General features: G+C 42.8%; 1 protein-coding gene across 1 annotated transcript in view; it reads right to left on the bottom strand.

Moving 5' to 3' along the window:
• LOC111161858 (eukaryotic translation initiation factor 2 alpha kinase 4) overlaps nt 1-13,006 on the bottom strand; it is a 108,354-nt gene that overhangs the window by 9,380 nt on the left and 85,968 nt on the right. The window contains exons 30-33 of the mRNA XM_022525879.1: nt 10,735-10,842; nt 9,993-10,121; nt 8,214-8,300; nt 774-886 (exon numbers count right to left, since the gene is read on the bottom strand). Of these exons, the coding sequence (XP_022381587.1) occupies nt 774-886; nt 8,214-8,300; nt 9,993-10,121; nt 10,735-10,842 (437 nt within the window). The remainder of the gene's footprint in view (nt 1-773; nt 887-8,213; nt 8,301-9,992; nt 10,122-10,734; nt 10,843-13,006) is intronic.

Genomic DNA, 13,006 nt, shown 5'->3' with positions numbered 1-13,006 from the left:
AGCAGATTCCCCACTGAGCAGGACAGGCTGGATCCCAGGACCCCAAGATCATGACTGGAGCTGAAGGCCGACACTTAAATGACTGGAGCTACCCAGGTGCCTCGAGTTTACTGTTTTTTCAAATAAGTATTTAAAAAATGTTTGTTTTAATTTCTAAAAAATTACTGATAGATATAACCCATATAAACAAAGTTCTTTGGTGTCCTCAAATAATTTATAAGGGTATAAAGTGGTTCTGAGACCAAAAAGATTGAAACTGCTATTAAACAATGCCTTGTTAGGCATCTTTGTATGTACCCTCATGGAATAATTTTTACTATAAATTCCTAAAAGTAGAATTACTGGGCATTTCTTTTTAATTTTTAGTTTTAAGGCAATTTTAACTCTGTTAAATTCCTATCCAGAGAGTTGAAACAATTTATATTTCCATCATGAGTATATGACATTCTCCCAGGATATATTAGGTCTTTCAAATACTTTAACATAACACTACCAAAATGTACTGATTAAAAAGCCAAATAGGATAATTTTGGCCCCTTGGGCCTTTCAAACTGATAAAATATTCTCTGATATGTTATGAAGAACAAACCCTGAAACTACGATTAGTCTTATGCAGGGGTTATTTAAACTGCTGAGCTATTCAAAAGCAACAGAATGATCCATTAAAAGTTATCCTGATGTATCTTTTTTCCCAAAAGGATCAAACTGATGTTTAAGATAAAGGTACAGAAGTTCTACAGGTAGTCACAGCTGGTTTTCTGGGCTTTTGTTACCTGATAGTTCTTTCATCACTGACTTTAGTTCTGAGTTTCTGCAAAACGTGGTCTATAAGATCAGACTCCTGCACATGTTTCTCTGTTTGCCTTTCCTTCTCAAAAGACTTAACCTTAAAAAGAATAAAACAGAACCATCAATTTCTGAAGCTAACAGGCTGAATCAGAGTACAAAACTAAGTCAACAATTCAGGTTGGTGGTTCTAACCAGGGGCAGTTTTGCTCATCACAGGGCATTTGGCAATGTTTGGAGAGCTTCCTGGTTGTGACAGCTATAGGGGTGCTACCAGCATCTCATGGGTAGAGGCCTGGGGTGCTGCTCAACTTCTTATAGTGCCTAGGACAGCAGCCCCCACAATTATCTGGCCCCAAATGTCACTGTGGCTGTTGAGAAACTCTGGTATAGGGAAGAAAAGCTTATCACTAATGACTGGATTTTTTAAAAGGCCAAGACTAACCAGCTCCTATTTCATTTAATTCTTCCACATATTCTTCCCCTTAAACATCCCCGGGTCAGTCACCGGTTTCCAGAGCACTCCCCCTCTCCATTCCAAATTCAAGTGCTGTCATCCACTTCTATGGTATCTGTTCTTTCATCTTCACTCCACGGCCAGCACTCAATCTTGGCTTCAAGCAGCCTTATAGTCTTCCCACTCTATTTTCCTCTCACTCCATTCCATGCTACAAACCCCTGCATATTAATTTTCCTCACATAGCATTCTGATGTCCCCTTCTGTCCAAAACACATGCTGGCTCCCCACTCACTGCTACATAAAATCCAAATTCCTTGGTTGGCAGTTTGTTCTCCAGGAGCTAGCTAAAACCATTCTCATCCTGCTGAAGTATCCTTCTTTGCACCCAGAGTAGACTTAACTCAGGGTAATACCCACAGTAGTTTTCTATTGGCCTCCCTCTTGACTTCGGAACAGACTATTCGAAGAATTACCATTACCTTTGCCATTCCTTCTGCCTAAAAGTTCCTATCAGCACCTATTTCTATTCTGCCCATTCATGAGGGTTCCCCATAAACCCCACCTCCACCCTGAAGACTTCCCTGCTACCTCTGAGGTAATCTCCCAGACTGTTAAACCCTCAGAGAACTTGCACTGTAGGACTCTCATGGCATTTAGCATTTTCTAACTCATAATCATGAACGATTGTGTTATGTTTCCTACCAGATTATAGGATCCTTGACAGCAAGGCCTGACGCTTTAGTGTCCCTGTATCCTTTAGGATCTTAAATTGTATCCCTCCCACACTGTGAACACTTAAAATGCACTTGCTGACTGGATGAATGAACTGATGTCTTGCCCTTCAAGTATGAAGACGACACAAGATTCAAAAGAGAGACTGGATCAAACAATGTGCTAGAATGAACAAGATCACATTTAACGGAGATAAATATGAAGTCCTATAATTAAAGCCCTCATTGTAGGTGGCCAGCCAGACATGGTGGTAACTATGAAAGGGCCAATGGGTTTTAGTTGCTAAGTTCAGTACAATCCAAAGAGCCACATGGTTGCTAAGAGTTCAGAAGTAAGCTGTATGAGGAGCAATACGGTATCTGGGTCAAGGGGTCAGAGAGCATTCTCATTTAGTCAGAATCTGCTAGAATTCTCTGCAGAGTTCTAGTGCCACATTTGAAGACAGACATTGACAAGAAATGTCCAGAGGAGGTTAACTAGGAGGGTCAAGGAGTTGGGAAATCATGTTATGAGGAATGGCTTAAATAACCAGAATGTCTGAACCAGAAAGAGGGCAGAGAGACATGGCAGTAGTCTCCTACAATTTATTTGAAGATAGCTGAGAGGATGAAAAATTAGATTATGCTGACTACTCCAGAAGGCAGAATTAAGACCACAGAGTATAAATTTTGGGAAGGAGACTGAGTTAAGTTTTTAAAATTTGCTAATCATTATAGCAGTGTGTTATGGCACAAATTACCCAGCAGAGGCTTGATGGCAATCAATGCTCTGGAAGAGGCCTGATCAGTAGTTCTTAGGGTCATTTATGATTTTGTGACTAATAAGCAGACTAATAGTGGGGACTTCCAAATCTTAAAGGAATAACTACTACAAGAACTGCCTTCCTTAAACAATTAGAAAGTCAGACAAAACACATAAAACAATGGTTTCTCAGACCTTAGACAACAAGCAGTGGAGAACTATTTTTCAAGAGAAGGGAAACAAAGTGAGTGCCTTATCAGTGCCCCTTTACTGTGATGAAGAAGCCTGCAGACTGCAGCACAGGAACACGGAACCCAAAAAGACCTGGAGCCTTGCCCAGGTGGGGAGACAGTTTAGGTAGACCCAGATGGCTAGAGATTGTGAGGCAGAGGACTGCAGAGAAGAGTGCTCCACACTCAGAGAAAGAACAATTTATGAAGCTCTGCGGAGCAGTCCCCTCAATTCTTGCCAGAAAACTGATCTGGGCATTAGTGAAAGAAAACTCTCCGAGACTGGGGCAACAACCATCAGAAATGAGTAGGTAGAGAGTAATTTCTGGAATTCACAGGGCTGGGAAGAGTTGTTACTCTTATCAGGGTAGAGGACCTCAGAATACACAGGCAGAATCCTCCTAAGGGTATTGCCTTGTACCAATGGGGTTAACTCAGGCTTAGACCAACAGCTGCCCTGGATCTGCCCTAACAATGTATAAAATGAAGCCTGGAAAAGATCAAGCAATTCAAGAATTTTAACTACACCCCACAACAAAGCCCAACAGTATTTATAGGGACATAAAACCTAGCATCCGGGAATGTCTAACAACCAAATCAAAAATTACTGGCAGGAGGGTCTGGGTGGCTCAGTCAGTTAAGCATCTGCCTTTGACTCAGGTCATGATTCCAGGGTCCTGGGATCCAGCTCTGCGTCAGGCTCCCTGCTCAGTGGGGAATCTGCTTCTCCCTTTCCTCTCCCTCTGCATGCAGCTCCCCCTGCTTGTTCTCTCTTTCTCTGTCAAATAAATAAAATCTTGAAGAAAATTTACTGGCATGCAAAATGGTAGGAAAATATGACTCATAACCTGAAAAAATGATAGAAACAGACTGAGAAGTGTCAGAAGTGATGGAATTAGTAGGCAAGCACCTTAAAACGACTATTTTTTTTTTGAAGATTTTATTTTTAAGTTGTCTCTACACTCAACATGGGGCTTACACTCTTACATTCACATGTCTACTGACTGAGCCAGCCAAGTGCCCCTAAAATGACTATTCTAAATTTTATAAAAAATGTAAAGGAAACAAAAACTCTGAGAGAAATGGAAGACATATAAAGATACAAATGAAACTTACAGAGATGAAAAAAATACATAAGAAATTCAATGGGATTAATAGCAGATAAGATACTGCAAAAAGATCAGCGAATGGTCCCAAATAAAGCATAGAGAGAGGGGAAAAAACCAAAACAAAAAATGAGTCTTAATGAATTGTGGGTCAATAGCAAATGATTAACATCCTATAATCAGAGTCCTGCAAGGAAAAGAAGGAATAGAAAAATATTTGAAGAAATAATGTCTGAAATTTTTCTAAAATTTTAAAAATTTATTTATCTGACACAGAGAAAAAGAGCACAAGCAGGGGGAGAGGCAGAGAGAGAATCAGGCTCCCCACCGAGAAGGGAGCCTGATGTGGGACTTGATCCTGGGACCCTGGGATCAAAACCTGAGCCCAAGGCAGATGCTTAACCAACTGAGCCAACAGGTGCTCCTGAAGAATTTCTAAACTTTATGAAAACTATGAGTCTATGGTTCAAAGAAGTCCTAGCTATGGATACCAGGTATTTAAATATGGAGAATACCACATTGAAGTATATCATATTCAAATTGTAGAAAATCAGTGACAGAAGAAAATCTTAGAAGGCGCCAGGAAATAAAGGAAGATCATACATAGATCATCAAACCAGACTTTTAACAGAAACTACCAACATGTCAGAAGACAATAAAACACATCTTCAAAATGCAAAAAGAAAAAATGTAAATCCTGAATTTTATATCTAGCAAAAATATCTTTCAAAAGATATTTGGAAGGGTTGGCTGGGCATTGGACTCTTGGTTTTGGCTCAGGTCATGCTCTCAGGGTTGGGGGATTGAGCTCTGTGTCGGGCTCCATGGTCAGCAGGTAGTTTGCTTGAGATTCTCTCCCTCTCCCTCAGTCCCTCCTCCTGCTTGCTCACTCTCTAAAATAAATGATTTTTTAAGATTTTATTTATTTGTCAGAGAGAGAGCACAAGCATGGGGAGAAACAGGCAGAGAGGGAGCCCGATGGAGGGCTCGATCCCAAGACCCCGGGATCATGACCCGAGTCAAAGGCAGGTACTTAACCAACTGAGCCACTCAGGCATCCCTAAAATAAATAAATCTTTTAAAAAAAGAAAAAAGGTGAAATGAAGACTTTCTCAGACCAATAACCACTGAGAAAACTCATGATCAGCAGACCTGCACAGACCAGAAATATTAAAGGAAATTCTTCAGGCAGAAGGAAAACGAAATCAGAATGATGTCTGCCTCAACATAGGAATCAACAGTTCCAGAGATGGTAAATATAAAGGACATTTTCCCCCTTATTTTAAAAACTTCTTTAAAAAAAAAAAACTAATTAAAGCTGAAATAAAAACAATGTATTGTGGAGTTTTAACATCCAATATGTTATGTGCAACAATGGCACAAAGAATGAGAGAAGGGAAATGGAAGTATTCTGTTGTAAGGTTCTTACACTGTATGTAAAACACATATACTGTATTTTGAAGGTGGAATGTATTAAGTTAAAAGTGCATACTGTAAACCCTAAGAAGTCACCAAAAAATTTCCCAAAAACAGGAGTAATGGTTAGCAAACCAATAGCAGAGATCTAAAAAGAAGGTATGAAAAGAAAATGGGAAAAAGAACAGATGGAATAATTAGAAAACAAGTAGTAAAATGGTAGACTTAAACCCAGCCATTTCAATAACCGCATTACATATAAATGGTCTAAAAGAGGGGGACTGTCAGGGTAGATCAAAAAAGCAAAACTCAAATATTGAGTGTCTCTAAGAACCCACTTTCACATGACATGCAAACACCAATTGAAAGACCTCAGAGAACAAGAAATATCAGGGATAAAGAAAAACATTTCGGGGCATCTGGATGGCTCAGTGGGTTAAGCCTCTGCTTTCGGCTCAGGTCATGATCTCAGGGTTCTGGGATCCAGCCCCACGTCAGGCTCTCAGCTCAGCAGAGAGCCTGCTTCCCCCTCTCTCTCTGCCTGGCTCTGCCTGTGATCTCTCTGTCAAATAAATAAATAAAATCTTTAAAAAGAAATAAAGAAGAACATTTCATAACAATGAAGAGGTCAATTCATCAAACAGGTATAAAATTCTAAATGTGTATTCACCAAATAACAGAGCTTCAAAATGCATGAAGCAAAACTGATAGAACTAAAAGGAGAAACAGATAAATCTACAATAATAGCCAGAGATTTTGACACTCCTCTCTCAGTAACTAACTGATGAAGTAGACAAAATGCTTAGTAAAGACACAGACAACTTCGGCAACACCATGATCTAATGTGACCTAACTGGTATTTATCAAACACTCCTGGGGCACCTGGGTGGTTCAGTGGGTTAAGCCTCTGCCTTCGGCTCAGGTCATGATCTCAAGGTCCTGGGATCGAGCCCCGAATCGGGCTCTCTGCTCAGTGGGGAGCTTGCTTCCCCCTCTCTCTGCCTGCCTCTCTGCCTACTTGATCTCTGTCAAATAAATAAATAAACAAAAATCTTAAAAAAAAAAAAAAAAACCACTCCTCCTAACAATGCAAAATACACATTCTCAAGTGCACATGAAACATTCACAGTAATAGACAATTATTTTTTACTTTAAGTCACAGCTCAGTAAAATTAAAAGAACTGAAATCAGAGTATGTTCTTTGATCACAAAGGAATTAAACCATTAGAAATTATTAAAGATGATGTAATGAGCACGGGGTATTACATGACTTGACGAACCTCTGACCTCTCTACCTCTGAAACTAATAATACATTATATGTTATATATGTTAACTGAATTTAAATTAAAAAAAAGAAATTATCAAAGAAAGATAACTGGAAAATACCCAAATATTTGGAAATTAAACCATAGACTTCTAAATAACCTGTGGCTCAAAGAAGAAATCAAAGAAACTAGAAAGTTATTCTGAACTAAATGAAAATGAAAGCTCTACATACACAAATGTGTGGGATACAACTGATGCAGTACTTAGAGTGAAATTTATAGCGTTAAATGTTTATACATAGAAAAGTAAAGTCTAAACTTAGTAATCCATGCCAGGTGCCTTTTTTTTTTTCTGTAAAGGCTCAGATACTATCTTAGGCTTTGCAGGCCATACATTGTCACTTTTTTTTTTTTTAAACAAAGAATGTAAAAAATAATTGTAGGTCACAGGCCATACAAAAATAGGCTGTGTACCAGATTTGGCCTACGGGCTGTGTTTAATCCACTTCTACCTGAAGAAACCAGAAAAGGAATAAACTAAATCCAAAATTAGCAGAACGAAGACGAATGGAAATCAGTGAAATAGAAAACAAATGAACAACCCCAAAAAACCCCAGAAAAACCAATGACATCAAACGCTGGTTTTCTGACAAGACAAATAGCATCGATAAACCTCTAGCCAGCCTAGTGAAGTGAAAAAAGGGAGTGAAAATGGGAGACATGAACTACCAATTATCAGGAATGAAAGAGGGGATTATCATTACAGACCCTACAGATAGTAAAAGAGAATATTTGAAAATTTAGATGAAGTAGAAACTTTCTAGGGAAGATACCAACTACCTAAACTCACTTACTCAGAAAGAGACAACCTGAATGTCTCTGTCTAGAACCCTGTGGCCCCTGGTGAGTCTGACCAAACACTGGAGGATGAAATAATACCAACTGTACACAGAATCCTTCAGAGAATGGAAGAGGACAGAACACTGTCCAACTCATTTATGAGGCCAACATTACCCAGATATTAAAACCTGCCAAAGACATAAAAGGGGAAAAATAAGTTGATTTTTTTCCTTAAGAATAGAAATAAAGGTAAGAAGATGGTATATTTATAAGCTTTCATTTAAGTTAAATGCAACAGAGTAAAACTGGTTAGGAAACAGCCACAGGATATGCCAACCACCAGATATCAGTATAGTTATTATTCTCATTTTCTTAGATGGAGAAAGGGAACAGAGGGAGAAAAGTAGGAAAAACCTACTGCCACTATTTTTTATTTTTTAAGCTTGAAGGCAAGTGTTCTGATTCAGATTCTCTCTTACTCTATAGCCTTTCTCCAAGAACAGGCCCAGCAAATATAAGAATGGATTTCCACCCATACCCAAGCCAGGGGACAGTGGGAAGCTGGGTGCTCCACAGTTAATACACAGTTTGGGAAAGCTGACTGCTGAACTGTGAAAGATTTCCTTGGGTCTGTACCTTGACATAGCTTCCTCCTTTATCTGAGACGAGGGCCACGCACGTGATTTCGTGGTGTCTGCAGTATTCTTGTAGTTCCTCTTGGGACTGAAACAAACACAGCATGTGAGCTAAACACAGAACACCTAGAGCAGCTTCAAATAATTAAGGAGACTGAAAACATGGTGTCCAACTGTATTTTCAAAGTCACTTACTAAACATGCTGACTTTAGGAGCTGTAAGTATTAAGCCAGAAGAGTAAGACATCAAAGGAGGTTTAATAAGACCTTGTTTTTCTTACTTTCACTGCTGTCCTCAGGGACCATGGACAATCAAAGCGCTTGGGACACAGTAATAGGTTTTCAAGATCTTCAGGGCACCTGGGTGGCTCAGTTGGTTGGGCAACTGCCTTCAGCTCAGGTTATGATCTCAGAGTCCCAGGATCGAGTCCCATATGGGACTCCCTGCTCAGCGGAGAGTCTGCTTCTCCCTCTGACCCTCCCCACTCTCATGCTCTCCAACTCTCTCCCTCAAATAAATAAAACCTAAAAAAAAAAAAACAACAACCTTCAAATCTTGGTGGAAGGTGCCAGAAATTGTAGGGTATACACACATACAACGAGAAGGCCTTTGAGGAAAGCCAAGAAAACACAAACAGCTGACGGTGTAAAGTTCAAGTGAAGCATCAAGTCACCAAGCAGAGGAGCAGAGATGTCTGCTGCTGGGCAGGACTGAAGTCACGGTTTCTGGAAGAACACTGCTCTAACAATTTATGAAACAAGGACACCAATGAAAGAGGATGCTGTTCTGTCAAATGACTGAAAATCCTTGCCCAGCATGCTGGTGCCTGGAGGTTTTCTCTAACCCACACACAAAGACAGACAGCAACAGCTTCTGAAACATTTTGGCAGATGATATGAAAGGAGAAGGGGGGCAGGGGAAGGTTCTGTTTCCCTGGGAGGCTCTTCCTGCTCTGGGGCGCCTGAGTGTGAGCGAACTGGAGTGTATGCCCTTCTGTGATCTGCTGGTGGCAGGGGAGACAGTCTCCCCAAACCCTCCCCACCTTTCTGAAGGGCAGGTGGGTTCACGGCTGCTGCTTTCCTCACTTCCATCCGCAGAGCAGGCTGCTGTGGGAGGTCTGAGGAGAGGCAGCCACCCACAGAGGCTCAACACGAAATGCCTTTTGGAAGTGTACAAGCCTGGATACTGGCCCTGCAAAGACATCCCAGCCTCATCCCTGGAACCTCTATGTTTGCTTCTATGGTCAAAGGAACTCTGAGTTATGGATCTTGAGACAGGGAGATGATGTGGATCATCTGGGTGGAATCGGTGTAATCTCAAGGATCCTTGTGAGAGGAGACAGGAGGGTCAGAGGTGGAAAGACAGAAATGGAGGTCAGAGAGGAAAGAAGATGCCACACTGCTGAGTCTGAGGGTGGAGAAAGGGCCTACGAACAGAGGGATGCTGGAGGCCTCTGGGAGCTGGAAAAGGCAAGGAAATGGATTCTCCCCCTCAGGCCTTCAGAAGGAACTGGCTCTGGCAGACACCCTGACTGGAGCCCAGCGGGACCAGTAGCAGACTTCCGAACACCAGAAATGCGAGACAACCAGCATGTATTGTTTTAAACCACGGAGGCTGTGGTCTTTTGCTCCTGTAACAATCAGAAACTAACACAGGAAGGAGCTCTAACCGGAGAGAAGTCGAGTCTGGGGGAACCCTACTCTAAGGCTGGAGAGGCCCACCTGTCACTGCAGCCGGGACTGTACCCACTCCACTCGGGGGCACTCTGTGTCTCATTACCTGTGACCAGTCATACATGATGTGTGCCGTGATTCCTGCGGACCAGAGCTTCTGGGTGAGGTTGATGGCCCTGGACATGGACATCTGGCCAACACTTACGATCAGGAGGTCGCAAGAGCTGATTATAACCTGGATCAGAAAGAGAGTAGTCACATTTAGAGGAGCGAGACTGTGGGCCTGTAGGTGGGACCGGCACCAGGAGGGAGGCAGCACTCATGTGAAGACAGGCAGCTCGAAATCTTGTAAGCAACAGAAGTCTGGGCTTCAAAATGACATTGTCAACATCACCATAGAAAAAAATGACAGAAACCTCTTATGTTAGTCTTTTTAGACTTCAGCTATCCTAAGCCATCAGGAAGATACCCTTTTCCTCTGAGAAAACTGCTCTTGTCTGAAACAAAAAGGATAAAGAACCATTTATAGCTCTGTAGAGCACAGCCAGATTTCTGAACAAGGGGCTTTGAAAGGCCTCTGCCAACAGCTTCGCTTCACGTTCAAAGGGTGCATCAAAGACGAGGTGAGCGAGGCCAGGCAAAGACAGATGAGCTGTCTGAGGTCCCCCAGCGAGAGGCTAAGGACTTATATGCAAGGGCAGACGCCAAGTCCTAGGCTTGTCTATTGTGACGAAGATAACCTCCCAAAGCCTCAGTCCATTGCCACATCCAGGGCTCCACATACAGGACTCTAAAATGAAACGCCACCCAGCGCCCACTGGAAAGCTGGCAGCCAAACTGGAACTTACAGGTTCTTCCATGTTGAGGATCGCCACAGAGATCTTGTCTATAGCTATGCTCACCCCAACAGCAGTGGGGACCGGTCCCAGAGCCTGTGGTCCTCTAAACTGGGGAATCTGGGAAGAGAGGCACAGCTACGGTTATGAAAGAGAGAAGAAACTGTCCTTACAAGCAAAGCGATGACTGGAGGGTGCACACGCTTGTCAGCAACTTACCATCAAAGGGTTCAACCAAAACTAAGTACGTGTGCAGTAGGGAGAGTGCCAGTGAGAGAAGAGAATGAGGGGCGAGGGAGGGAGAGATGGAAGCACGCACACGTGCCAACTTGGGAAAAATGAACAAATGCTGCACCTAGAGCTGCACTGCCAACCACGGCGGCCACCCAGCCACATGTGGCTTGGATATCCGAAATCCATCTAAGCCAAACTGACATGTGCCGTGTATTAAATACACAGAGGTCGTGAAGACTCAGAATGGAAAAAAAAGAGGATACAAAATAGCTCACTAATCATACTGAGATGTAGGATTACATGCTGAAGTAGTATTTGGGGCATACTGGGTTAAATATACACTTATTGCAAAGGCTTAGAAAAAAAAAGTAAAATAGCTCAAAATTTTTGAAAATTTCAGGGCGCCTGGGTGTCTCAGTTGGTTAAGTGTTTGCCTTTGGCTCAGGTCGTGATCCCAGGGATCGAGTCCCGCATCGGGCTCCTTGCTCAGCAGGGAGCATGCTTCTCCCTCTGCCTGCTGCTCCCTTTGCTCATGCTCTTGCACTCTGACAAATAAACAAAATCTTAAAAAAAAAAAAAAGGCAGAAAAACAAAACTTTTTTAAAAATTTGGACTGTATGCTGAAACAACATTTTAGATATTTGGGTTAAATAAGATTATTAAAATATCTTTTTATTTGCTTTATGTCCCTAGATAATTTAAAATTACATAGGGGGGGCTCCGGGGTGGCTCGGTTAAGCATCTGCCTTCGGCTCGGGTCATGATCCCAGGGTCCTGGGATTGAGCTCCGCCTCGGGCTCCCTGCTCAGTGGAGAGCCTGCTTCTCCCTCTCCCTCTCCCTCCCGCTCTGCCTACTTGTGCTCTCTCTGTCAAATAAATAAATCTTAAAAAAAAAAAAAAATTATATAGGTACGTTCTGATTCTGGACCAAGATAGGTAGGAACAATTCTCTCTACTCCTCCCTCTAAGTACAGCTAAAAATCCTGGACATTAATTTATAAATCAAACGAAGAAGACTATGAAGTGAAGAGTGGGTACACATGGGTGCAGGAACTGTAGAATCGGAGGGAAGCACATGCTGACAAGCTAGAAATGCCAAGGAGAACCAACAAAAGGCCCCCAGGAAATCTGCTCTCTCTGGCCAGAAGACCAAGAAAGGGGCAACCTGGCAGGGCCAAAATGTTTATAACACCCCTGCCATGCTCCAGCCAAACACCATAGGAAGCAGCACAGGCCTGCCCCCACCAGCTAAGGCTGAGTGGGGGCCCACACCTTTACCCAGATGTAAGGAACCCCCCTCCAAGACCATACAGGAACCAGGACTTTCTTACCTGCCTGGAGTAGTGCCTCCTACCTCTCCCCACCCAAACAGTGTCACTGGAGGCCAGGAACCGAAGGATGACAGACCCTCACCTCCGCCTAAGCAGTAATGAGGCCACCCTCCCTGTGGGGATGGTGTCCAAGGTGGCTAGCTGAGTGGGAGGCTGGAACTTTCCCCGCTCTCCAGCAGTCTCCCGCCACTTCTCTCCCCCAACTCACCACAGTATCAGTACCGTGCAGGAAACAGGAACTAGGCACCCCTCCCAGTGTTGAAGCAAGCAGGGTAAGGAAACTGAATCTTTACCCTCAACCAACAGTAGCAAGGCGGTACCCTCGACCCCTACTGGTGTGCGCTCAGGGGAGGCCTGCTAAACCAAAAGATCTAGCTAAGCTCTAGAGTCTCCTAATATTTAAAATACCCAGGGCAGGGGCGCCTGGGTGGCTCAGTGGGTTAAGGCCTCTGCCTTCGGCTCAGGTCATGATCTCAGAGTCCTGGGATCGAGCCCTGCATCGGGCGCTCTGCTCAGCAGGGAGCCTGCTTCCCCCTCTCTCTCTGCCTGCCTCTCTACCTGCTTGTGATCTCTGTCAAATAAATAAATAATCTTAAAAAAAAAAAAAATACCCAGGGTACACAATGAAAATCACGCATCATGGCAGCTACCAAGAAGATCTCAAAATGTGTAAGAAAAGACAATCAACAGATAACAAAATCAGGATGACACAGATGTTG

This window comes from Enhydra lutris, unplaced genomic scaffold, assembly GCF_002288905.1.
Source record: "Enhydra lutris kenyoni isolate GAN:26980312 unplaced genomic scaffold, ASM228890v2 scaffoldscaffold4, whole genome shotgun sequence".
NCBI classification, from domain to species: Eukaryota; Metazoa; Chordata; class Mammalia; order Carnivora; family Mustelidae; genus Enhydra; species Enhydra lutris.
This window is presented reverse-complemented; position numbering and strand designations above follow the sequence as displayed.